The sequence below is a fragment of the Muscardinus avellanarius genome, assembly GCF_963383645.1.
Source record: "Muscardinus avellanarius genome assembly, chromosome: 6".
Lineage (NCBI taxonomy): Eukaryota > Metazoa > Chordata > Mammalia > Rodentia > Gliridae > Muscardinus > Muscardinus avellanarius.
Genome location: NC_137791.1, coordinates 5270455 through 5297876, shown reverse-complemented (window position 1 = coordinate 5297876; position 27422 = coordinate 5270455). Strand labels below are relative to the sequence as shown.

The 27422-nt window shown below is 43.2% G+C and overlaps 1 protein-coding gene across 1 annotated transcript in view; it reads right to left on the bottom strand.

Moving 5' to 3' along the window:
- Positions 1-22215, bottom strand: part of INTU (inturned planar cell polarity protein) — a gene marked incomplete at both ends in the record, with an annotated part of 72565 nt that extends 50350 nt beyond the window's left edge. The window contains 2 exons of the mRNA XM_080697314.1: positions 1733-2268; positions 22127-22215. Coding sequence (XP_080553440.1) covers positions 1733-2268; positions 22127-22215 — 625 coding nt within the window. The remainder of the gene's footprint in view (positions 1-1732; positions 2269-22126) is intronic.
- Positions 22216-27422: the final 5207 nt, after the last annotated feature.

The following is a 27422-nucleotide window of genomic DNA, read 5'->3' as shown; positions in this document are numbered from 1 at the left end:
AAATGCCATCCTTCACAAACGCCATCTCTTTATTTACGCGTTTCAAAGTTTTTGTGTACACATGCAATGATTGCACACAAAGTTAATGCAGTGATCAGTGGACTTCTGTGGAGTTAAATTTGCAAAAAAAAGTGCATGAAACTCATTAGAACTTTCTAAAAGTAGACAACATATAGCTCAGGTATTGTAAGTGATACAGAAGTTACTATGTAGCATAATTATAAAAAGTAATAAACTGCAAAAAAAAAAATGGTGTTGACAATTTAAAAGAGTGAGCAAGGGGACTAAAGGAAGAAGCAAAGACCCAAATCCCCAAAATAAAAAACGTATAATGCAGCCGGGCGTGGTAGCGCACGCTTGTAATCCCAACACTTGGGAGGCTGAGGCAGGAGGATGGCACAGGTTCGAAGCCAGCCTCGGCTACTTAGGGAGACCCTGTTTCAAAATAAAACCTAAAGCCGGGCGTGGTGGCGCACGCTTGTAATCCCCGCGCTTGGGAGGCAGAGACAGGAGGATCGCTCAGGTTTGAAGCCAGCCGCGCACGCTGGCTTATGAGACCCTGTTTCCAAATAAAAATGTAGAAATAGGTCTGGGAGTGTAGCCCGGAGGTAAAAGGGCTTCCAGGAACCCCAGTACCACCAAAAAAAAAAAAAAAAAAAAAAAAAACCAAAAAACAAATAAAACCTAAAATCGGTAGAAAAGCCCCTGGGTTCCACCCCAGTACACCCCCCCCACACACACACACCATATATCGCAGGAGGGACGTCTATAAGGAATGGGCAGAGCGGTTCACAAGAGCTGCAAGCGATCATGATCATGAACTCTATTTTCAAGTGTTTCTTCGTGGTGAAAGCTGCCTTTGTTTCTTTTCGGGAGTGCTTCTCCTTAGAGTTCACTTTCTTTTTCTCCCTGGCCCTGCCGTTCTTGAAATTCTTCTATGATTTAATATACACCAACATGACATTCCCTATTAAGTTTTCCAATCCATAAATGCTCCTGTATTTAAAGCTCTCAAGCTGGGTGAACTTAAAAGACTATTGTAACGTAAGTTTCATCACTAATACGTCATTTATCTTCAGGTCATAAGGTGGCTATGAACTCAAATGTTATATCTAACACCTTAAAATATCATCAGCAACACAAAATGCTCATTTTAATATATATTCAAAATGTGGATTTATCTTTTTTCAAAATTGTTGGGATATTTTATGACGAGCATCCTTAAAAGGAAATTTATGTGTAACACCACTGTTGCTAAGTATGCCAAACAGAATGGTTTAAAACCACTCCAAGAACTTCGTGTGCCCGAGTGCAAACATACAATTTAAAAGTATTTTTATTCATAAAGTATATATTTTTGTACCATGTTATTGGATACAGCCATCCAAACCCAAATTATCACTGTACAATCAACTTCTTTTCCTTCTTCTTGTCAGCAAATATAACCAGGATGAAATAAAATTACATAATTTAAAACTTGAAAGCTAGTGAAACTATTCCCCAGCCCAGACAAGGGGCACATGTCTTCGACACACTCCAGGGCTTGTTTTGAGACCACTGTGCCTGACGGTCCGCCATCTGCAAGAATTTCACTACTACACCGAATATCATAAATCAGTTCTTCATTGGTGGATACAGTGTACGTCACTGTTTTCCATCACACCTGTCACAGACATCATCCTTAATCCTGCATCTCTGCCAACAAATACTGGCGTTCATCAGCAACACTTACCAATTATGATCTGACCGCTCTTCAGAGCTGATCCTCCCGGCGACAGGCCGTGGACCACAAGCCTCTCTCCATCCCCCTGCTTCCCGACTCGTCTCCAGCTCCACTTGGTCTGGTGGATAATCCCAACCAGTACTTCCAGAAGTTTGAGCTGCTCTTTGGCTTTGGTGACGGTTAGCTTTTTGGGGTTTACGTAGACATTCACGTCTTTGAACCGCTGCTGGACGATGACGCCTGTCTTCTGATGGGACTGATGCTTCAGAATGGATACGGGCCCATTCTCATTGCTGTTTTTTTTATTGTGGCGCCTGGGCAACAGTCTCTTACTTTTCAAAATTTTGGTAAAGCGCTTGAGTTTGGGCTCCTGCTTTTTTCTGTCTTTGTAATCACCCTCTTCGATGATGACTTCATTCTCGCTGAAGCGGACGTGGTTCACGGTCGGTGTGTCCGGGAGGCACTCCTCTTCACCCTCACTGAGTTCTAAATAGAACAGCTCTCCATTTCTCTGCACGCTGTCCAGCCATTCCGGCTCTAAATCGCTAGGAAAGAGAGAGGAGAGCATCTGAGTATCGGTCCAACGTAACAGAACACTTTCGTCTTCCCATGAGGGGCAAGGATGCGGAGTAGATGGTGAGAAAGGGTGCCAGGTCTTTGTCTTTGATTGTTTCAAACTTTACTTACCATTTCTGATTTATAGCGAACATGAACATTTATTTCCAATGGCATACATTTTTTTTTTGTCGAGTTTTCAAGAATGGGAGTCGTGGGAGAGGGAATTGAATAGGTGTAGTGTCAGAAAAGAAAACCAGTTAAGAAAAGAGTCCTTTTGTAGAATGCATGGAGTTTTTTTTTTTTTTTTTTTTTTTGGTGGTACTGGGGTTCCTGGAAGCCCTTCTACCTCCGGGCTACACTCCCAGATCTATTTTTACATTTTTATTTGGAAACAGGGTCTCCTAAGCCAGTGCGCGGCTGGCTTCGAACCTGCGCGATCCTCCTGTCTCTGCCTCCCAAGCGCGGGGATTGCAAGCGTGCGCCACCACGCCCGGCTGCATGGAGATTTTTTAAAAAATAAAATTAATTGAAAAAGCCAGGCAGAGTGGCACACGCTTATAATCTCAGTACTTGGGAGGCTGGGACTGGAGGAACTTAGTGATGGGCGTCCTCGGAACAGAGAGGGAAAGTAGTAAATAGTAATTTTCCAGTGAAGAGACTTGGCAGACACTACCTCGGCCAAGTGGCCAAGGATGCGAAAATCAGAGAAGGACTGAGCAAGTGCCAGACCAGAGGAGACCAGGGCAAAGGATGACTAGGGGCAGTATGGTACCCGGGGTCGAATCCTAGAACAGCAAAAGAACATGAACACAAGAATGGAAGCCCGAATAAGGTCTGGAGTTTAGTTAATACAACCGACCGGTGCTAATTTCTTTAGCTTTGGCAAGTAAGCAGTAGTTGTGTAAGATATTAATAGCAGGAGAAATGGAGTGAAGGGATTCTAGAAATACTATACTATCTTTGAAACGTTTTGGTAAGTCTTAAAAATTTACTCCAAAATTTAAAATTTATTTTAAAAACCAAAAGGAATCAAATAGAGCAGTTTTTCTTCGGCGTCCTTAACGTATGGGTTACGTTAATTAGCACTATGCAAATGCCCTTCCAACACTGTCTGAGATCCTCTGGTGTAAGCTGCAAAGTTCTCATTGGGTGAATGTCTTTTAATCAAAGTCTTATTTTGATCACTCGGCCTGGCTCTACACAGAAATAACTGTATGTCTGTAGCCTGCTTGCAGATTTTGAGGACACTTTAATTGGTTTTCAAGGCCCTAAATGAGCAGGCAAATATAAGTCCTTCTTCTCAAAGAAATCTGGCTAATTTGCAAATAAGCAAGTTCACGTGTCTAAGCTCTGACATAAGTATAACTAAAGAACATGAGCTCCCGATGATGCTAAGAAGAGTCTCAATTCCTAGCACATTCGAGAATTCTAGGCTGACACTATAAACCCCCCTGTAGAGGTATCTGATGCTCTCAGGGCACATTTTGCATTAATGCCATCATCTTTCATCATCTGAAATAATATGGCAATTTCCTTAACCACCTCAAGAAAAGAGTTATACAATAGCCAGCCATATCGACACATTTCCTTATTAAAGGAGGGACATTTGCACTATTTGCAGTTGTACAGAAGACAGAGTGGACACAGAATTCAGAGGCACCAGGTCCACTGGCCGGCTACTCCAGTGGGGAACGGGAGAGAGGACACAGGCAAGCCTTTGGGTAAGCTCGTGCCTGCAGGGACGGAGAGGAGAGGGAGGAGGGTAGGCACAGAAAAGCGTGTCAACAGGATCAGAGGCGTATTAGTTGGAAGACAAGCTAGAGGAGAAAGGAGAAAGTAACATACTCTTCAAACATGCTGGGCAGGAGTAGAGAGGCCTAACAGGGAATGGCCATTTCTCACTATATACCTAGTTCCATACTACTTGACTATTTAATCTATCTAATATGATAAATGAAGACGTCAATTCTTGATTTTTTAATCTACTTAATATGATAAAAGGAAACTTCAATTAAAAGAAAACAGAAATCAGGGCTTAGATCAGGCGAGGAAAAAGGGAAATATCTTAAATTAGAAGTTAATGGTAGCCGGGCGTAGTGGCGCACGCTTGTAATCCCCACACTTGGGAGGCAGAGACAGGAGGATTGCGCAGGTTTGAAGCCAGCCGCGCTGGCATAAAAGACCCTGTTTCAAAAATATAAAATAGGTCTGGGAGTGTAGCCCAGAGTTAGAAGGGCTTCCAGGAACCCCAGTACCACACACAAAAAAGAAGAAGTTAATGGTATGGTATTATCAATTTGAATAAAATATTTTGATTCTACACACAGTATATTTCCATGTTAGGACTCAAAGAAAGGAATAGATTTTGGTATATCCAAACAGTGAAATACTACTTAGAAAAATAAAGAAGAAAAAAAAAAGGCAGCAGGAAGGGAGGGAGTGATTGCTACAGGCAACAGCAAGGATAAATCACAAAATAACTGCGCAGAGTAAAAGAGGACAGACAAGAATCTACACTGCATGATTACATTTTTATAAAACTCTACAAAATACAAGCTCCTGGACAGTGGCAGAAAACAAATAAGTGTTTATGAGAAGTGAGGGTGTAGGTGTGGCCTTAGGAGCACCAGGAAAATCTACAGTGAGGCAGACATGCTCCTGACCTTGAAAGACCCGTCAAAAAGCAAACCATATACTTTAAATATGTGCAGGTTTTCTATATCAATTGTAGAGCTGTTAGAAAAATCCCAGAAAACAAATTTTTAAAATTTCAGTATTCGGGATGGAACCCAGGGGTATTGTACCTGCGAGTTACACCCCCAGCGCTATTTTTTAGTCTTTTTAAATTTTGAAACAGGTTCTCACTGAGTTGCGAAGGGCCTCGCTAAGTAGCAGAGGCTGTCTGCGAACTGCGATCCTCCAGTCTCAGCCTCCTTAATGCTGGGATTACAAGTGTGTGTCACCACGCCCAGCTTAAAGAAAAAAAAATTAAAAAGACATCTGCTTTTTTTTCTAGTCAGTCTTGTTTTAGGTAGAGGTTCCTTAGCTTTTGTCAGCTAAAATTTCTTTGACCATTTTTCTTCCTTCTTTCTATTAGCCAAAGTTTTAAAACTAACATAAAACAAAAACAACAACAACAACAACAAATCACTTTTTGAAACATTAAAAATCTTAAGTCATACAATGGACAACTTCTGACCAACAGGAAGTACGTTCATGCTGCTTTAATAAGATAGGTAACTAGATTACAGCAAAGAAACTTGGCATTATTGCTAAGTAAATACAGATTTTCCACGATCCCATACTGAAATTAGTCAGTGATTCCCTCAACCCAACCCAACCCAACCCAACCACAAGTACTATTTCCGAAGCCTCCGCGGGGGCAGGCCCATGTGCCAGGCTAAGATACTGCAGCCGGGCATGGCGATGCACATCTGTGATTCCCGTCCTTTGGAGGCTGAGACGGGAAGAGCTCGGGTTCAAGGCCAGTCTCAGCGACTTAGCCAGGCCTGTAGCAACTTAGTGAGACCCTGTTTCAAATAAAATGTACTGGGGGGTGTAGCTCTGTGGGAAGCTGTTCTAAGTCTAAAAAACACTGACTTAAGGATTAATAGCTTCTTGCTGGCTTTGGCAGAAGACTGCCTTTCTTGAAGTGAAGGCGATGACCTCCACGCACCTTCGCTAGCTAAGCTATGTCCTGTTTTTACACCTTTTGCTGGCTTTGCTAAGGGCGGAACACTGCCCTAAGGAAGGTGCTGAAGACAGCAGCCGCTGCTGATCTTGCAAAACTGCCAGGCAACCCCTTATCTTCTAAAGCATTCCTAACACAATGCTCCGAAGAGACAGTGGATGATTTAAAGACCCAATCTTAGCTGGGCGTGGTGGGCACGCTTGTAATCCCCGTGCTTGGGAGGCGGAGACAGGAGGATCGCGCAGGTTCGAAGCCAGCCGCGCTGGCGTAAGAGACCCTGTTTCAAAAATATAAAATAGGTCTGGGAGTGTAGCCCAGAGGTAGAAGGGCTTCCAGGAACCCCAGTACCACAAAAATAAAATAAAATAAAATAAAATAAAATAAAATAAAATAAAATAAAAATAAAGACCCAATCTTAACCCTGTAAGCACGGAAAAAGAAAAGCTGAATTTCCTCTGAGGACTCTGGCCCTCTTGACTCCTCCCCTCTCATGTCTTCGAGACCAGAAATAAAGCCTCAAGAGTATTTCTTTTTTATCATGATTTCCCATGCCCTACTGGTATGAAGCCCCAGTACAGCTAGGAGGTAGAATGCCCCTGGATTCAATCCCCACAGGAAAAAAAAAAAGGTATGCTACACAAGTCTAAAATCTTCTATAACAAACCAAAAAAAAAAAAAGAAAGAAAGAAAAAAACACCTCTACCAAAATGTGCCTAAAGTCATTCATTCATTCATTCATTCATTCATTTTTGTGGTCCTAGAGATGGAAGCCAGGGGCATTCTACCTCCAAGCCACACCTCCAGCCCTATTTTATTTTGGAACAGTCTCACTAGGTTGCTGAGACTGTCCTGTGATTCTCCTGTCTCAGCCTCCCAACTACTGGAATTGAGGCATACGCCACCACACCGGGCTACTCTAAAGTAATTTAATCCCCCAAATGATAACATTATTGACAATCACACACAGCTCAAATGGGTTTCAGGTACAAAGTGAAAACTATGATTATTTCCCACTAGGACATGCAGGTATTCACTAGAGCCTTGAAAGTTCAGGAGACTTTATGTGAATCGATACGCAGTATAATTTTCTTAGTACACTTCTTGCAGACCAAAAGATGACAGAAAAACCACATCTCTCTGCATTGATAAGAAAGATTAAGGTTCATAATTGTATGACGTTGAGTACGCGCTGGCTCTGTCCATGGTAGGAAGCCCAACACCTGCAAGGCTGACTGCAGCTTATGGAGGTACGAGGCAGTCTCCTCCCCATACCACTACCACTACCACTACCACTACTACTACTATCACTACTACTTCTCCTCCTCCTCCTCTTCCTCTTCTTCCTCTTCTCCTTCCTCCTCCTCCTTCTTCACTGACTGCAGCATATGTAAGCAGTCTTCTCCCTCTTCCTCTTCCTTCTCCTCTTCCTCCTCCTCCTCCCTCCTTCTTTTCTTCTTCACTGTCTGCAGCATATGTAAGCAGTTTTCTCTTTCCTCCTCCTCCTCCTCCTCCTCCTCCTCCTCCTCTTCCTCCTCTCCTCCTCCTCCCCCTCCTCTCCTCCTCCTCTTCTTCTCCTCCTCCTCTTCTTCCTCTCCTCCCCTCCTCCTCCTCCTCTTTCTTCTTAGCACATTGTAATTAAGCATCATAACGAGGTTCGGTGTGATAGAAATATACATGCACGTCGCACTTGGTATGTTTCCCTCCAGATCCCGCCTCACTCCCTCACCCTCCCTATACAAAATGCTGGAGTTGGTATTGATAACTTCATCTATGAACAAAGCATTATTTTAATTGTTTCATTAATTAAGTCTCCCTCCCCCACACCTTTAAAGACAATGACAAAAATATGTCACATACTGACAGATGAAAATAATTCGGAGGTAACTATTATTCCCAAATACAGATTAATCATTTGTAACCATTATTCCACTCATAAAATGTGTTTTTTTTTTTATTGGTGCACTGTATTCATACATCATAGTGGGATACAAACTTTTGTAGACATACATGCACACATCGCCCAGTCAGCCCCCACCCGAACCCCACCCCGTTCTCTCCCCATCCCTCCCTCCCATGCTTGGCTTAGTGGTTGACATCTAGTATTATAGCAATTTATCCAAAATTAAAAATGATAATCTCACATAACAGTTTCATTTGTCTGATACCAAGCTTTTGATGACTTAAAGATAACATTTCAATATTTCTTTTTACTTTCTTTCTTACCAGAGAATATTTTTTTTCTATTTTTTTAGGTGAAACTATCATATATTTATATATTTATTTTTCAGGAAAAAAAATCTATCCTAATATGGAAAATGGACTCTAGATACCCAAAACGATCTTGAAAAAGAACAAAGCTAGAAGATATATATTTTCTGATTTCAAACCACATAAAGCTACAATAATTGAAACAGTGTAGTACTATTCTAAAGGCAGATATATAAACCATTGGAGTTAAATAAAAGCCTAGAGCTAAATTCTTCCCTATATTGTCAAGTTATTTTTGACAAGGTTTCCACGAACATTTGGTGGTGGAAATGATAATCTTTTAACTAAATATTGTTGAAACATAATAATTACATGGAAAAGAATAAAGTTGGACCCTTACCTAATCCCATATACAAATATTAACTCAAAATAGATAAAAGACCTAAATATAAATCTTAAGACTATTAAATTTTAGGAGAAAATCTGGGTCATAAAACCTCACAACATTGAAATTGGCAGTGATTTCTTGGATATGATTTCAATGGCACAGGCAACAGAAGAGTATACAAACTCCCTAAAAAATAAAAAAAAAATATTGTATATCCAAAGACAATGTAAACAGAGTTAACAGTTACTAATAGAATGGGATAAAATATTTCCAAATGCTATATCTGAAGGTATATTAATATTCCAACTAGAAATCCTAAAAATTAACAACAATAAAGGCAAACAATACCATTTAGAGATAGGTAAAAGACTAACATAAATAATGAATCTCCACAGATAACCAGTCTTAGTTGTCTGTTGGATGGAAAATCTTGTTTCTCTGGTTCTGGTGTGTGTTACCTATTTCTTCTTTGTAGTTAATCTCTTTGAGTATTTTCTCTAGTGCTGGTTTTGAAGACATAAATTCCTTCAGTTTCTGTTTGTCATGGAAGCTTCTTATTTTTCCATTTAATTTGATAGAAAGTTTTGCTGGGTAGGAAATTTTTGGCTGGAAGTTGTTTTCTTTCAGAGTTTGGAATATGTTACTCCAAGCCCTTCTGGCTCTCATGACTTGGTTTGGGAAGTCTGGAGTGATTCTAATTGGTTTGCCTCTGAATGTCACTTGGCCCTTTGTTTTTGTTGCCTTTAAGATTCTCTGCTTGGCTTCCACATTGGTCATTTTGACAATTATGTGGCGTGGGGATCCTCTTCTCCGATCCTGTCTAAAGGGAGTTCTATAAGTTTCCTGGACCTTTGTATCAACCTCTTGCTCTATGTTTGGAAAATTTTCTGCTATTACTTCCTTGAAGAGATTGTTGATCCCTTTGGTTTCACTTTCTTTTCCCTCCTCTATTCCAATTATTCTTAAGTTAGCTCTCTTAAAATGGGCCCATATTTCTTCAATATCAGATTCCTGCTGTCAGATTTCTTTTCCTAGATTAGAAACTATGCGTTCATTTTTGGAATGATCATCTTCTAAGAGCGAGATTCTGTTCTCCATGTGGTCTAATAGGTTGTTTGTGCTTTGAATTGAGGCCTTTACTTCATTAATTGCATCCTTTATCTCTTTTTGGCTCTCTGAGTTCTTTTCGAAGCACCTCTATTATTTCTACAGTTATTTTCCTGATTTGATCTTCTAGAAATCTCTGATTTTCTGTTTTATCGGGTTCTGATGTTGTGGGGTTGTGGACATTCATTGCTCCAGTATTATTCCTCTTTCCCATGATTTCGGAAGTTTGTGCCTTCTCTGGGTTCTTCCCTTGGGTCACTATGACTTCACTTAAGGTGTTCTGGATCTCGAGTCTGTAGTATCTCAGACCCCACTACTCCTTTACTGGGTTGTATCACAGAGTCTCCGACCCAGAGAGTCGATAGAGGCTGCTTTAGACTGTGGGGGGGTGCCAGGTTGCACGTTCTCCTATGGTGTGATATCTCTGCCACCGCCCCTCCCCCACTGGGTCAAGTCCCAGGGAGTACAGTACTGGGATTTCTCCTCTGTGGCCCGCAATTTGACTCACTGTTCTTGAGTACGCAGATGTAGCTGTAGTGGATTCGGTGAATTCTCTGCTGTTGCCGCCGGTGGCAATATGGCGCCACTGCTACGCCCTCGGCCGTGAGGCTGGCGTATTTCTTCTTGGTTTTGATTTCCACTCTGAATCCCTGCAGCGTGTGCTGAGCTCAGCCACTGGGAGCTTTAGATTTTACCTGCGGCGAGAAATCCCACCTGGCTGTTCCGCAGCGGCTCACCTCGGCTTGCTGTAGCCATTCGGTGAAGTCGCCACTGCCGCCGGCAGTATGGCGCTGCTGCCGCGGTCTCAGGCGTGAGGCTGGTGTATCTCCTCTGTGGCTCTGAGCTCTGTTCTCAGTCCGCTTTCTCTCTGGAGCCTGGTGATTTTTTTGTTTCTCTGGTGATGGTGTTTTCTGGCTATGAAAGGCGCTGATTTTGTGGTAATGGAGATTAGTTGTTAGCGGGGCTCTTAAGCCCCGCTTTTCTCGGTCGCCATCTTCCCCGAAGTCTCAAAATGTGTGTTAATAATTCATCCTAAAACTATGTATAACAGTCCGTTATCTGGTTGATGTCTTGGTACCTAAACTTTTCTCTGTTTGTCATTAATTTCAAGCTGTACAAATAGTTTTTCAAAAAGTTATTAATCCAGCCGGGCATGTTGGCACACGCTTGTAATCCCCGCGCTTGGGAGGTGAAGACAGGAGGATCGCGCAGGTTCGAAGCCAGCCGCACTGGCTTAAGACACCCTGTTTCCAAATAAAAAAGTACAAAATAGGTCTGGGAGTGTAGCCCGGAGGTAGAAGGGCTTCCAGGAACCCCAGTACCACCACCAAAAAAAAAAAAAAAAGTTATTAATCCATAGCAGTAAGGGATGGATCCCTTGAGCAGCAAAGAATACTGTAAGTCAAAATAACTTCTTCATGGTATTACTAAGGATAAAGTAAAGAGAACACTTAGGTGTCTGTAGTTTAAAAATTAAAGGCTAGGCTGGGCATGGGTGGCGCATGCTTGTAATCCCAGGATTTGGAAGGCTGAGACAGGAGGCTGCGAAATCTCACTAAATTGCTGAGGTTGGCCTCAAACCCATGATCCTCTTATCTCAGTAGGCTGCATGTTCAAGCTTCAGCAACTTAGTGAGGCCCTGCACAACTTAATAAGACCATGGTTTAAAAATAAAAGAATAAGCGCTGGGCATGGTGGCGCACGCTTGTAATCCCAGCGCTTGGGAGGCTGAGACAGGAGGATTGCACAGGTTCGAAGCCAGCCTCGGCTACTTAGTGAGGCTCTCTGCAACTTAGTGAAACCCTGGTTCCAAATAAAGTATAAAAATAGGTCTGGGAGTATAGCCCGGAGGTAGAAAGCCCCTGGGTTTCACCCCCAGTACCACAAAAAATAAATAAATAAAAATAAAAATAAAACAATAAAATAGGTTTAGTTCAGAGATAGAATGCCAGTGGGTTCAATCCCCAGTACTACAAAAATAAATACACATATAAATACCAAATTATGACAGAACAGAAAAGAAAAATGTGGGGGTGCATAAGAAAATATAGCAGAAATGTCCTAAAGTACAAAGGGAAACTGTCCGTGATGGAGAGGCTATGCGTGGACATCGTTTCTGCATACATGGTTACTCATTCCCATTACAAGAAAAAAAATAAGTTATATAGTCGTCTTATTAAAACTGAACGGTGGTCATCTGGACCTTGTGGCAGACGCCTATAATCTGGGACTGGAGGCTTGCAGGTTCGAGGTCAGCCTCAGCAACATAGCGAGACCCTGTTTCCAAATAAAAAATTAAAAAGGACTGGGGGTGTAGCTCGGAGGTAGACCCACCCCTCCAGGTTTAATCCCCAGTAAAACACACACACACACACACACACACACACACACACACACACACACACACAGTGTGCAGTGTCTTCTGAATAGATGAACAACGCTAGGAGGTTAAGTCACAAAAAACTTATGACACCAAAAAAAAGACGCAGTCAAGGGGCTCAGAAGTTTTCGGAACTCTAAGAGACCCTGGGCAGCACGGACCTGACGGCCAGCGGGCGGAGACCACCCCTCACGCCGCCGTGCACACGCAGCGCGGGCCGCGCCCACCCACTCACTGCAGCCCCGTCCTGGACCCAGCCCCGGCTCTGCTGCGCCCGATGAGCGCGCGAGGACCCCTGACCCCCTTCGCGACCCTTACTCGGCATCGCTGCTCGCAGACGTGTAGGAGCCCGAGTCGCTGGCCCCGGCTTCGCCATCGCCGTCCTCCTCTCTGCGGGACGCACCGTCTCCCGCGTCCGGGCTCCGAGGCGAGCGGCTGCCAGCCGGAGACGCCATGATCAAGGGCGCAGCAGCCATCACTAGCGAGTCACACTCCGCCGCCGCCGCCCGCCGGGGCCGCCATGATGCCGCCACGGAGGACTGGGCGGAGTCACGTGATCGCGGGCTTGTCTGTGATTGGCTCAGCGCGCGTTGCCAGGGAGACGGGAAGCGTCCCAGAGGCGGGGAAGCAGGAGGGGAGGCGAGGGGAAATTTGTCTGAAGATCTCAGCTACAGCGATGCGGGAGCAAAAACTTAAGCGCTTTCTCTCCTCTTTCGTTCTCTTACGTCCTCCCTTCGGAGCTGCGTAACTTAGGACACCAGGATTTCCACTTTTTCTTCCAGCGCTGGATAGCTTCCAGTTTGACCTCCTGTCCCCCACCCCCCCCTTTTTTTTTTTTCTGTACTTTTCCTTAGAGGTAAATATCCTCTATCTTTCCTTTGGGACTCTGCATCCCTGCCAGGACATAAATACTTTGTTTTAGCTTGTTTGGGTATTGAAGAGTAATCCCAGACTACACCCCTAGCTAGCCCTTTCATTTTTTAATTTTGAAACAGGGTCTCACTAAACTGCGGAGGCTGGCCTTGAACCCACGATCCTGCCAAGTGCTGAAGGCAGGCACCACCATGCACACCCAGCCACCACACAGCAGGCTGCAGGGATCACTCTGAATACATCGACTATTTCTTTTTCTTTTCTTTTCGGTACTGGGGATGCAACCCAGGGTCATTCTACCTCCGAGCTACACCCCCAGCCCCATTTTTTAGTCTTTTTATTTTTTTGAAACAGGTCTCACTGAGATGGGAAGGGCTTCCCTAAGTAGCTGAGGCTGTCTGCGAACCTTGATACTGTGCTCTCTGCCTCCCTAATGCTGGGATTACAAGCGTGGGCCGCTACGCCCGGCATACGTGGACTATTTCTAAATGTATATGTATGTACCATGTCAAACATTACAGTTCTCCCGAGCAGATATCGTGGAGTGCTTAGAACAGGTGCCACTGTTGTGAAGTTAACTTCATATTCCTTCTCTAACAGGATTTTAAACTGATAAGAACAGACACTAAACTTGATCTTAGCCAGAAGGCTGAGAAGCGATTACACAGAAGTGTTCTCGTCTCTCACTGAAACTGAAAGTGTAAACAGGTACACTCCCCCATCTTGTAAATACCGACATCAAGTAGTGTTTGTAGGTACAAAACAATGGCTAGCACTGGTTGTAAGCCATTGCTCAAATTATGTACTTGCCCTGTTTTTATATCATGCTAAGTATTCACATGAAACTTAGTTGATATTTTCTCCATATAAAAATATGGACACCGAGGCTTGGAGAGTGTGCAAGTCAGAATTGTTGTATCTATAATCTAAAACGATTGTCCGCATAACTAGAAGAAAGAAGATTTATTCTCTTAAAGGTTTGGCGTCTGTCCATGTGAGGCTGGGAACCCAGAGTCTCAAGACATGGTGGCAGGAGGCAGAGAGAGGAAGAGTACACGGGCTGTGCTCCTCACATTATGGAAGCTGGAAGAGAGGGAGGGAGGGGAGGAGCCATTTATGTAACCCCCAAGGTCTCACTCCCAGCCTCACACCTCTAGCCATACCCCACTGGGCTGGATCACCACCTGCTGGGATTACACTTCTCAAGACTCTATGATATCAGCTGCAGACACCAATTTATGAGCTCTCCAAGGGGCTATTCTGTATCTACTCAACACATCTCATCAATGGCTACATGGCTAGCAGGAAAAAGAAAAAGAAAGAAAGCCAAGGAGTCTTTACACTTGTTAGATTTTCTCCTCAGGACTTAGTACAGTACTTCCCTCTCAGTTAACTGAGGTCAGTCAAGGTCAGAAGATACTGGAAGAAGCTTCAGAAGTGGACACTCCGCGTGTTTTGAGTTGTATGCTGCTCTGAGTAGAAGAATGATACCCTTTCAGGCCAGCTGCATCTCATCGGGGGCATGAGTCTTCTCTGTCCCATGTGTGTACACTGTATGTGTACCCGCCCATTATTCAGTTCATAGCTGGGTTATAAGGTAGGCGGTCATGGTGTTGTCCACTAGGAAGGTCAGCAGCAGGGTAACGCCAGGACACAGAGCCTAAATAAGTCACCTTGCGTCATGGCCTCACTTTTTTCTAGAATAAAACCACAGATGGTGTGCTTTTCCTTCTGCTGACACACCACACCTGACACAGAAGATTTCTGTGACCTCTAAATGTGTGGGATTTCTCCCCGTCAGCACAAAAGCAGGCGATCCTGCAACTGCAGACGGCAGCTGGGCGTCCTCTGATCTAATTCAGTGTCAGGTCCAAAGGCTGAGGGCCCGGTCCCCAAGACTGCGCCCCAACCTGTATTTATTTTTTTATACTGGAGATTGAACCCAGGGCCAATCTACTTTTAAGCCACACCCACAGCCCACCTTTAAAATTTTTTTTATGTTGAAACAGAGTTTCAGGACGTTACAGAGGCTGGCCTTGAACCTGCAAGCCTCCTTCTCAGACTCCCAGTTCTGGGATTACAGGTGTGTACCACCATACCTGCTCACCTCCCCACACACACTTTAAATGGCATTTGCAAGCCCCAGGTTCATTTTACCTGTGCGTCTGACTGACCAGCTATAAACTAGGGTTCCCACAAATCCCTCCTCAGGTTAATTAACTTGCTAAGTGGCTCACAGAACTTGGATATATATTCACTGGTTTACTGTACAGCATAGTACAAAGGCTGCAGATGAAGCAAGGCATGGGGCAAGGTACTGGAGCAGGGGCAGAGCTCTCAGGGCCTCCGGGCGGGCCACCTCCACGAACTCCATGGGCCCAGCTACTTGGAAGCTCCCCTTTGGGTTTTTATGGAAACTCGTTTGCATAAGAATGATCGCTAATAGACTGGATGGGGAAACCCAGCGGTGCCAGTCTGTGTAGATTCTTCAGCATTTTTTCCTACCAAGTATGGGCAGGACCTCTCTGTAATACATATTTTATAACCTCCTATTAGATGAGGAAATCAGAAATTTATTTATAGCCAGCTCCAAGACAGAAAGGTTGGGAAGATTAGAGTTTTTAAGACTGCCTTGGGAAGGGAGTTCTAAGCTAGGAAGTAGAGCTGGCATAGTGGAGCATGCCTGTAATCCCAGTACTTGGGAGGCTGAGACAGGAGGGTCGCAGGTTCAAGAACAGTTTCAGCAAGTAGCGAGGCTTTCATCAACCTAGGGAGACCACACTTTATAAAAAAAATTTTTAAATAGGACTGAGAATGTAGCTCGAAGGTAGAATGTCCCTGGGTTCAATCCCCAGTGCCAAAAAAAAAAAAGGACTGTGGACAAAAACCAAATATGTATTTCATAGAATCACAGGCATTGTGCCATCCCATACTGAGTATATTACAATAAGATATTTGAGAGACAGAGAACAATCCCATTCATATAATATTGATCACAATTATTATAACTGTCCTTTTTATTATTGTTGCTGTTAATTTCTTACTGTGCCTAATCCATAAATTAAACTTTCATTGGTATATATAAATAGTAAAAAACATAACATATATAGATTGAGCAGCCCTAATCTATGAATCAAGAAGTCCAAGATCCTCCAAAATTCCTAATTTTCTGAGCACCAACAGGACACTGCAAGTGGAAAATTCCACAGCTGACCTCATTGATAGGTCACAGTCAAAACACAGGTAGACTGAAGATAGTGGATAAAATTTCATTCAGACCCTGTGTATAAAATATATGTGAAACTTTTTTTTTTTGGTACTGGGGATGGAACTTAGGGGCTTTCTACCTTTGGGCTATACTTTAAGATATACTTTATTTTTTTTGGAAACAGGGTCTCACTAAGTTGTTGAGAGCCTCACTAATTTGCTGAGGCTGTCCAAGAACCTGTGATCCTCCTGTCTCAGCCTCCCAAGTACTGGGATTACAAGCGTGCGCCACCATGCCCAGCAAACATTCAGATTTTCAGGCCCTGCTCACATCAACAGAATCCGAAGCTCCTGAGGAGAGGCCTGAAAATCTAATACTAAAATAAAAAATCTTAAATAAGTTTCCCCATTGGTTCTGCAAGCTTGGGAAACACTGCTCTAATCTTTCCCTCAGTTCTGCTGCGTAAGGAGCCTAGTGGCGTCGTCCTGAACAGGCTGACCCTCTTCCTTGTCCTGAATGTGAGTCTGGCAGGCCTCTATGTGCTTCAGAATCCACCATCTACACAGCCTCCAGCAAGCTGGCTCTCCAAACTTCTTTCTTATTTGCAAATGGCACCTATGTCACAGGACTGTTGAGAATCCAATGAAGGAATCCTAATACAGAGCCCGGTGCTGTGCATACGCTTGTAATCTCGGTACTTGGGAGGCTAAAACAGGAGGATACGGGTTGCTGAGGCCAGCCTCAGCAACTTAGCAAGAGCGTCAGCAACTTAGTGAGACTCTGTTTCAAGATAAAAAGAGCTGGAGTGTAGCTCAGAGGTGGAATGCCCCTGGGTTTAGTCCCCAATACCCAACATACCAAAGACCAAATAAAACCACCTGCCTGGTTAACACGAAGTGTCAATAAAACTTAGCTGTTGTTTTTTCTTTACAGAGATGGAACTCAGGCTACCTCCAAGCTATATCCCCAGCCCTAATTTTTATTCTTTATTTTGAAACAGGGTCTCACTGAGTTGCAAAGGGCCTCACTAAGTAGCCGAGGCTGTCCGCCAACCATGATCCTCCTGTCTCCGCCTCCCAAACGCTGGGATTACAAGTGTGTGCCACCACGCCTGGCAAAACTTAGCTATTTTATATCAATTCCATACTTCTCTCACCATGCAGTGATACTTCTACATTTTCCTTCAAGACCCAGTTCAAGCAGCTCCTTTCAAAACAGCCCTTCCTATTAATACTCAATGCCCGTATGTGTATTGGAGAGAACGAGGAAAGGAAAAGAAGATGCCTTCAAAGAGTGAGGAAAACACTCTTTGTCTGTTTCATGACCAGCAATCACAAATAGACTTCAAAGATTTAGACTGGGGCCAGGCGTGGTGGCGCACGCTTGTAATCCCTGCGCTTGGGAGGCAGAGACAGGAGGATCGCGCAGGTTCGAAGCCAGCCGCCCGCGCTGGCTTAGGAGACCCTGTTTCCAAATAAAAATGTAAAACTAGGTCTGGGAATGTAGCCCGGGGGTAGAAGGGATTCCAGGAACCCCAGTACCACACACACAAAAATATTTTGACTGGGTACAGTCTTATTTTCTGTTTTCAGCTACACAAATGGCCACTTTCTTCTGAGGCCCAACGATGTTTAGTTTAAGACATATGATACATGAGAACCTTATTCTGTAGATTACCATCTCAACCTGGCAAAATACAATTCGGACATAAAATACACCAGATAAGAACACAATTAAATATTTAGTATCTTTAGCAGGTTCAAGAGCTCTTCTCTAGGAGGAAGATAAGCTAGCAATGTACAGCAAGACAGGGCCATAGCAGGTCATATTCATTAAAAACTTTAAGCCACAAGGTAAAGATTCATATAATAGAGTTCTAGTAACTAATATTGTCTTAATCGTGAACACAGAGCTAATACTTTATGAACTATATGGTAATACTGACAACCAAAATTATTTTTAAAACACGAATAAATAATTTCATAGATGAGTAAGATATGATTTTAAAAATTGATACTTATAGAATTTTTGAAATTTAAGATAGAGTCATAATATGTCAAACAAGCATCAGCAATGCAGAACTTACGGAATGAAGGATGATCTAAAACACTCATTTCCTACAAAAAATTGAATCACTTGTTAAAATATATGGAGCTGGTATAAGATCATAGGGTCAAGGTTTAAATAATAATGGAATATGAGTGAGGATCCAGAAGTGGGCATAAAAGTAATTAAAGTGAATGACAGGATGCACAAGTCCCCAAACCCAATGCATCCATCTGTATTTACAGACCATAACAACTTTGATAGCATGCTCCACTGCCACAGACCAGGAGCTGCCACTCAGAGGAAAGGCCCCCTTAAAGCCTGGAGGCCATTGGACCCGAAATTGCCGATGAGATAATGGTTGAACTCTAATGTTTTATACCTTAAAAAAGACAGTAGGGCATGCTTTATGCCCTATTTTTAAAAACTTCTGATTTTGTTATGACTTATTTTAGCTTTTACTTTTATTAGCACTTAAAGAGAATATAATAGGAAAGGCATACTTACTGGGATACACCGTTTCCCAGAAAGCTCTCTTTGCGATGTTTTGACTATTCTATTTTCACAATTGGCAATAATAGGAAATTTGGATCATCAAACATTTTCAGAGTAAATTCACCTGTTCACTCTCTCTCTGAAGGCTTAGGTGTCAGAGACCAGAACTCTCGCACCAGCGCCATTTATTAGCCAGTAGACCTTGGACACAGACTGAGAAGACTTCTCAGACTGAGGAGCCTTCTCAGAACCTTTAAGGATAGCTGTCTTTGTGTTCTGACTTTTAAAAATAGTTACTAAAAAATAAAATAAAATAAAAATAAAAATAGTTACTAGATGAAGAAGGTGATATTCTAGATGAGCAAATAAGGAGACCTAACTGAGGGGATGGGAGGGGAAGAGGGAAATTCTCTAATGTTCATGATGTACATTCACAAACATATCAATAAAATCACTAAGCCAAACATGAGAAGGAGGGAGGGGGAGGGAATGAGGCGGGAATTGGGTGATGTGTGCATGTGTGCCTCCACCATCTTGTACTCCATTAACATGTATGCCTACAATGCACCAATGAAAATTTTAAAAAATACTATCACAGTCCCACTACATTTGAGAAAACCTTAGTTTTATAGAGCACTTTTGTGTAATCAGATATCTATACTACTATATCAGGAGTTACATATTACCTCCTGTAGTATAAAGATGACAGAAAGAACAGGAAAATACAGACAAGTTAAAAGCCTTGCCAAGTTGCATAACTAGTATATCACAGAAGTAGGACTCTAAGTCGGGTTTGGTGGTGCATGCCTGTAATATAAGTACTTGGGAGGCTGAGGCAGGAGGATCACAGGTTCGCGGCCAGTCTCAGCAATTTAATGAGACGCTGTTTCAAAATAAAATATATAGGGATTGAGGTATAGCTCAGAGGTAGAACACCCCTAGGACCAATCCCTAGTAACACACACACACACACACACACACACACACACACACACACACACTTCAAGGGAATAGATAAATTGCAAAAGCGTAGTGTACAAATTAAAAAAATCTTTGCAAAATACTAATGAGTGCTAGCTTGATGATTATACTTCTTATAATCAAGATGACACAAAAATTCTAACTTACTTCATTATAGCAGAAATGCCAGTGAAGAAGCTTCTCTTGATTCAGACAGTCGGAACACTTTTCCAAAAACCAAAATAGCTAAATTTTTATTTTGTTTAAAATTTTTTTTTGCTGAGCAATCATGATTTTAGTATTGACATTTGGAAGTTAACACCTCAGGCAGGCAAAAGTTTGTAACTTTACATCAATTTTGGTTTGGCTGAAGTATCTTTCTCAAAAGCTTAGCAATTTAATGCTCTGCAGTCTGAAAGCCATATTAGCAATGGAAAATATAAAAGTAATTAAGAAAATGCTCAGGAGACTTATCCTTTAAAACAAAATACAAAAGTAAGACAGAACAGTCTGCAATTTTGTCTGTCAATGCATTTTCTATGGCCCAAGGTCACTGGTCTATTTAATTGCCAATGTTTGTGAATAACTTAAAAGGATGTTTTAAAAGGAAGACTTTTAAATTTAAAATGAAAATGTTACAAAACTAATTTTAAAAATAGGACATCTCTGGTCTAGTTCCTGGGAACTAAGATACTGGATGAGCATGATTCAAACTTTATCTGATCTCTCTAATTTTTATTATGCCTAAACAAATCTTTATATATGAAAGCAAGAGACACTGGATTAAACATGAATGCGTATGAAAATTGTGTCATCAAATGAAAGAGAAAATGTCTATGGAGGTCTCAAATTTTCAGTGTGTTTAAAAATAATAATCACTAATAAAATAATGCATTATAAAGCAAAAATAGTTTCATAGCCTGTTAAAAACAAATCACTGTGATCCCTGACTGGGACACACTGATGGTTTCAGGTTCCATGGGTCCCTGCGGCTTATGGGAGCAGTTATTTGTAACTCAGACGAAGTAGCTTCTCATTCTAATACTGAACAGGTTTGTTCTAGAAGTACTCTGCTGCTAACTTCCAGAAACCGTCATCTCCTGTCATCTCCCGTCTGTCTGTCTGTCTGTCTGTCTTAATGACTATAAACATATTCTTTCCCCCTGAGTCATTCAGACAGGTTGATGCTTTGGGTCTGAAACTCCTGTCCTGTTAATCAGTTTGGAATGTATTGACACCTGTCATTTAAAACGCCCAGAAATTCTGCTGCACCGGTTTTGAGCATTTAAAACACACGTCCCACCTGCTCTACCAAAACTGCTAAGTTAAGAGTTTCTAGTTAATGCTTTTGGGGGTTGTACCTGGACTGTGCTTCTGTCAAATGCCAGGGGAATTATCTTTGGGAATTTAGCAGAATACTCTTAGCTGCTCAGTTGACGATATTTTACCTCATACAGCAGTAACTCTTTTGACGGGTGGGGAGTAGGGTGGAGGAAACCAACGTTAGAAAATTGCAAGTTTCAGAAGACAGCTCTTAAATAGAAGAAACCCAGTTTCTGCCCTGCAGGATTTCTTTCTTTGTACTCACACCCCCAGTGGAACAGGATTTCTGGGCTCATATGGTTTTGCACAGAGACTTAAAAGGGTCACTGGAAACGTTTACAGATGAGAGAACTCACATAAACCTCCCCCTGACAGATATTTACTAAGCGCCATTTACTTTTTCTGGCCACAAATGTATTCGAGAGATATTGCTGCTCTGTTTCTAAAAGGCTTTTTCTTTTTCTTTTCTCGTGTCCTATAGCTAAAGCAGCAACAGCAACTGCCCTGACTTTTCAGCCAGTCGCTCTTAGAAGGACATGGATTCTAAGGACGTTCTCCGCTGTAAAAAATCAGCCTAAGGATGGGTTTTTTAGATGGTCTATTTTGCATAAAGGATAAGGTTTGCATAAAGGATTAAGTTGCGGGCGTTTAATTAATACACTAACAGCTTACGGAAAGTTAGGGCTCTCATCTCCTTCACAGAGGCACTCCTAAATTTCTTTTGTGTAGTGTGAGTGTCTGGACGCGCGCGTGGGAGGGGTTGGGGGTGCAATTAGATGAGCTTAAAAATAAAAAATAAAAAAGGGGCTTTTCCTAATTCCAGTCACAACCAAAGTCCAAACAAACCTCCCCGCGCCTTTTTCCTGGAGGAAGTATCGAGGTGTTTAAAAGACAGCGTCGCTGAAGGGTTCCGTCCCTTCTTTATTAAGAAGATGGGCAATCCCCGCGCGGGCTGGAGCCCCCGCAGCGGGACCCACTGGGTCGCCAGTACCGGATTCTGCAAGGGCTAGAATGCAGGTCTCAGTTCCCTTCGGCAGCAGCGCTGTAGGGGCGAGAATCCCAAGCCAGGCGCTTCCAGCAAGACCCCCCAAAGAAAAGTTGTCCCTCCCCTCGGCCGCACCCCTGGGGGAGCGCGGGGCGGTCTCCCCCAGCGGGCGGGGACTGACCTGTGTAACAGGACGCGCTGCACGGAGTCCAAGTCCTCCAGGTTGCGGGAAGCAGGTTTGGGGATGCTGGACCTGCCGGGCTGAAACATCCCCGCTGCGGGGGCGCGGCCCAGGCGCTGGACAGGTAGCCTGGACCGTGGAGGGGCGCCCAGGTCCTCCCGGAGCGCAAAGTCCTAGGCACCCGCACCGCTCGCCAGGTTCTGTGGGCGTCACTCCCGGCCCCCTGGTCCACGTCTGGGGTCCCCCCCCCCCCCCCGATCCCACGATGCAGGCCCACAGCCAGCGGTCTGGCGCCCCGGGACACCCGGAGCTGCGCTCTCGCCGCCCAGTGCAGGACGCAGCTCCCTCCCAGACAGCGATGGCCGCCGGGGACTCCGCGTCCAGGCGCCGCCCCCAGCCGGGAAGCTGCCACCTGAAGCCGGCAGGGCAGCGGCCGCGCCCCGAGGCCCTGGCTGCTCAGGGAAGGCAGAGACGCGAGCTGTCGGTGGGTTTAAATTCTGTCCGGAGAAGCCAAAGACGTCCACACACACACCGCAGCCTAAACCTAGACGGGTGGCTCGTTCCACCAGTGCCAGGCGGAGTTCCAGACACTGGAAGTGTGCAAGGTGTGTGTGTGTGTGTGTGTGTGTGTGTGTGTGTGTGTGTGTGACAGAGAGAAGGAGGAGGAGGAGGAGGAGGAGGAGGAGGAGGAGGAGGAGGAGGAGGAAAGAAGAAGAGAAGAAAAGGAAGAAGGAGAGGAGAGGAGAAAGAGAAAAAGGAGGAGGAGGGGGAAGAGGAGGAAGAGGAGGAAAGAATAGAAGAAGAGAAGGAGAAGGAGGAGGAGAAAGAGAAGGAGGAGGAGGAGAGGGGAGGAGGAGGAGGAGGAGGAGGAGGAGGAGGAGGAGAAGAAGAAGAAGAAGAAGAAGAAGAAGAGGAGGAGGAGGAGGAGGAGGAGAAGAAGAAGAAGAGGAGGAGGAGGAGGAGGAGGAGGAGGAGGAGGAGGAGGAAAGAAGAAGAGAAGAAAAGGAAGGAGAGGAGAGGAGAAAGAGAAAAAGGAGGAGGAGGGGGAAGAGGAGGAAGAGGAGGAAAGAATAGAAGAAGAGAAGGAGAAGGAGGAGGAGAAAGAGGAGAAGGAGGAGGAGGAAAGGGGAGGAGGAGGAGGAGGAGGAGGAGGAGGAGGAGGAGAAGAAGAAGAAGAAGAAGAAGAAGAAGAAGAAGAGGAGGAGGAGGAGGAGAAAGAGGAGAAGTAAGAGAAGGAGAAGAAGAAGAGGAAGAGGAAGAAGGAGAGGAGAGGAGGAGGAGGAGAAGGGGGAGGAGGAGAAAGAGGAGAAGAGGAAGAGGAGGAGGAGGAGGAGAAGGAGGAGGAGGAGGAGGAGGAGGAGGAGGAGGGAAGGTTAGCTGAGTGTTTCTCTATCAAGGAGAAATGACCCTTGTGTGATTCCCTCCTCTGGCCTTCGTCCAAGTCAGAATCAGTCAGAATGGTAAAGGAAAGAGTAGGGGGAGAAACAATGGAGAAGCTGGGAAACTGTCGTTTTGAACTCCAGAGACCATTGATTATATAGATTACATACTAATTATAAACACTAATAGATTAAAACAAAAACTGTGTGTGTGTGTGTGTGTGTGTGTGTGTGTGTGTGTTACTATGTTAGCCTCCCAAGTACTGGGATTACAAGTGTGCGCCACCACATCCAGCCTACTAAACCATTTAAGCTTGAAGCTCTTAGCAAACATTTAAGAGACAAAGCTGTATATTCAGTCTGTTTTTAACTCTGCAAAAATTAAGAAGGTGGTTGAATGACTATTTACCAAATCTTAAAATGATTACATCTGGACGTAGAATTGTGGGGTTTTTTTCTTTCTTTTTATTGTGGTATTGGGGATTGAATCCAGAGGGTTTCTACTGCCAAGCTACACCTCCAGCCCTTTTTATTTTTATTTTTTTGGAAGCAAATTTGTTTGGAAACAGGGTCTCAGTAGGTGGCTGGAGTCTTGTTACATTGCTGAGGCTGTCCTTGAAATTGTAATCCTCCTGTCTCATCCTCCCAAGTACTTGGATTACAGGCATAGGCCACAATGCCCAGGTGAGAGTGATTTTTATTTCCTTCTTTATATTGTTTTATATTTATTTTTGCAATAAATATGTATTATCCTTAATATTGGGATATATTAAAGTAAATATATAAAAAGAATGATTTGACAAATAGTTGACAATTGAATTCTCCAGGTGAACATTTCCAATTATTATTTAGATTACCATACTGGATGTACATGAGAGACTTGTGAAATATTGTATCATTTAAGGGTACATGAATAGCATGAGTACCCTAGTAGCATTTTTAAAGAAAGCCCATGACCTTTCCAAAGGGGCTGAAATTGGAGAATTACAGCGATACATGCATATCCATGTTCATCGCAGCACAATCCACAATAGCCAAATTATAGAACCAACCTAGGTGCCCATCAACAGATGAATAGATTACAAAATATGGGATATCCACGTAATGGAATTCTACTCAGCAATAAAAAAAGAACAAAATTATGCCATTTGCAGGAAAATGGATAGGCCTGGAAAACATAATGTTAAGTGAGATCAGCCAACACAGAAAGGGAAGGGTCATATGTTTTCTCTAAGAGTTGGAGGTTAGGGCATAATCAGGATACCAGAAGGGCTTCAGGTAATGGAGGAGAAAGCCCAGTAGAGCAAGGGAGGTGGTCTAAGGGAAGGGAGGAGGGGAGAGTGAGCTTCTTGAAGAAATTACCGCCACTGACTTTATGTACACATGTGAGCATATCAATGCCCCTTTCAGCACTCTGTAGGGGGAAGTGGGTCTGGGGAGAGGGCGGGGGTGAGCAGTAAGTACCGTGTGCATGTATGTCACCGTCAACGTGATTTACATTACCATGTGAGACTATCATGCACCAATAAAAGCATATTAAAAATAAAGAAGGCATATTATACATCTTTTGTCTAGGGAATAGCTATATTATAAATCAAACAATTGCTACTGTATTTCAAGATTTTACTTATTTATCTTGTTTGAAACTGTTGGCTAACTTCCTCCTGGCTTTAAAATTTGTGAAGAGCCCATGATGTTATAGATCTCTTTGCGTTTTCATAACAAAGCTAGGTCTACATATTACCATGTTTCCTGCAAGTGAGGTTTACCTGTAGTTATTTGCTGGGAAGAACATATTCCATTGGTTCAGACTTCTACAAAATAAGGACACATACAAGTCCTTCTTACAAGGCACACCCTTGTAATCCCAGCACTTGAGAGGCTCTCAGGAACATCACAAGTTCAAGACCAGCTTCCTCTACTTAGTGAGACCTGTTTCAAAGTAAAAAATAAAACAGAGGGGAGGGGGTGTAGCTCAGAGATAGGATGCCCCTGGGTTCAACAACCGGTACCACAAAATGAATGAATGAATGAATGAACGAACAAATACTAAAAACTCAAAATCGGAGCACAGTAGTTCATATGGGAACTTACCACTAACAGATTCTCACCATATTCAATGTTTGTGCGTTGATTGGACTAACATTCTGATTGTAACCATTTTAACCTTGCTGGTTGTGGTGAGGGGCTTCACGACAGGGCCTGTGCGCAGACCCTGGGAGCAGAATGGCCATTGGCTGACTTCCCGCCAGGAACTGTGGCTTCAGTTCTAAAGCCTGAGGACCTAAATTCTGCCAACAACCTGAATAAGCTTGGAAGATCTCCCCTGCCCTTCTGATAAGAGCTCAGCCCCACTGGTGCCTGTGAGATCCCTATGCAAGGAACTCCTTGAGTCTCACTAGACTTCTGAGACAGTGAATAGGTCTTTTTTTTTGTGGTACTGGGGATTGGACCCAGGGTTATCCTACCTCCTAGCTAAACCCTGAGCCCTATTTGCTATTCTTTTATTTTAAACAGGGTCTCACTAAGTTGCAGAGGGCCCCCCACTAAGTAGATGAGGCTGGCTGTGAACACAGACCCTCCTGTCTCAGTCTCCCAAGTACTGGGGTTACAAGTTTGTGCCACCACGCCCAGTTCTGTGAATAGGTATTTAAGACTGCCAAGTTTGTGGCACTTTTTGATGGAGCGGTCTAAATCCAATACGGAGGGTTTTCAGGGTTAGGTGTGGGCGAATTGTCTGTGGAACAATTCCCACCTAATTGGTCCCTCATTTTCATTATCTGGTTCTTCCTTTTCCTGCTCCCAAACTCTAAAGGTTGAGGTTCTTCCCCCTAAACACATAACTGCCTTGGAATGCCTGAAAGAGACAGAGATTGTCTTAATGCGACTTTTTTTTTTTTTTTTTTTTTTTTTTTTTGGCAGAACTGGGCATGGACCAAGAAGTGCTCCAGAGATGCTGTACCTTTGTCAATTTTCTTTTACATTTTGTCACTTTTCAATTATATGTTGGACCTGTCAAGGTCCAAATATAATTAATGACACAGTGGTAGAAATAAGGGTGATGTGTTTCCATAATTAATTAAGCAAATGAAAGGAAACCTAAAAGGAATGAAGGTTGCACAGAAAGTGTTATTTGTTAGGGAGATAAATGGGATTTACGATGTCCGAGCAAGTGCTTTCTATGGGGAAAAGAAACACAGTTTATTTAAGCTTATCACATCTGGCTCAAGTATTTTTTGGGGAGAGATTCATATGACTGAGAACCCTCAGAGACAAAAGATGTAACTTAGCATTCAAAAAGCTTTTCATCAATGGTATAATGGGAGGAGGAGATGCAAGGTTGGTGGGGGAAGGTAGACAATTTAAAATGTGTAAAAGCTAATATTAGAGACCTAAAATAAAGATAAAAAATGGGCCTAGGAATGTAGCTTGGCGGTAGAATGCCCTTTGGTTCAATCTCAGTACTGCAAATAAATAAAAATAAATAAATAAATAAATAAGAAAGCAGTAAAATGAGAGTTCAAGTACCCTTTACTGTCAGTTCATTAATTAGCATTCTCCACATTCATACTGTTTTCCCAAATTATTTGAAAAGCAAACAGGAATTTCAAATAAGTAAATTATTTGAAAGTAAGTCACAGATATCATGTTGCTTTATTCCTGATACTTCACATGTGCTTCCAAAGACAAAGGACATTTCCTTACAGGACCCTTAGTACCACGGTCACAATACCACGGACAAACTCATATCACCCATCAACCTTATGTTGTCAAGTTCCCAAATTTTAAAAAAATCTCTTTAAGTTTTTTAAATTTTTTAAAAAATCTCTTACTAGTTTAAAAAAACCCAGGAGCCAATCAACAATTATGTGTGCATCTTGTTGTCACGTTCTACCATTGAGCTACACCCCACCCCT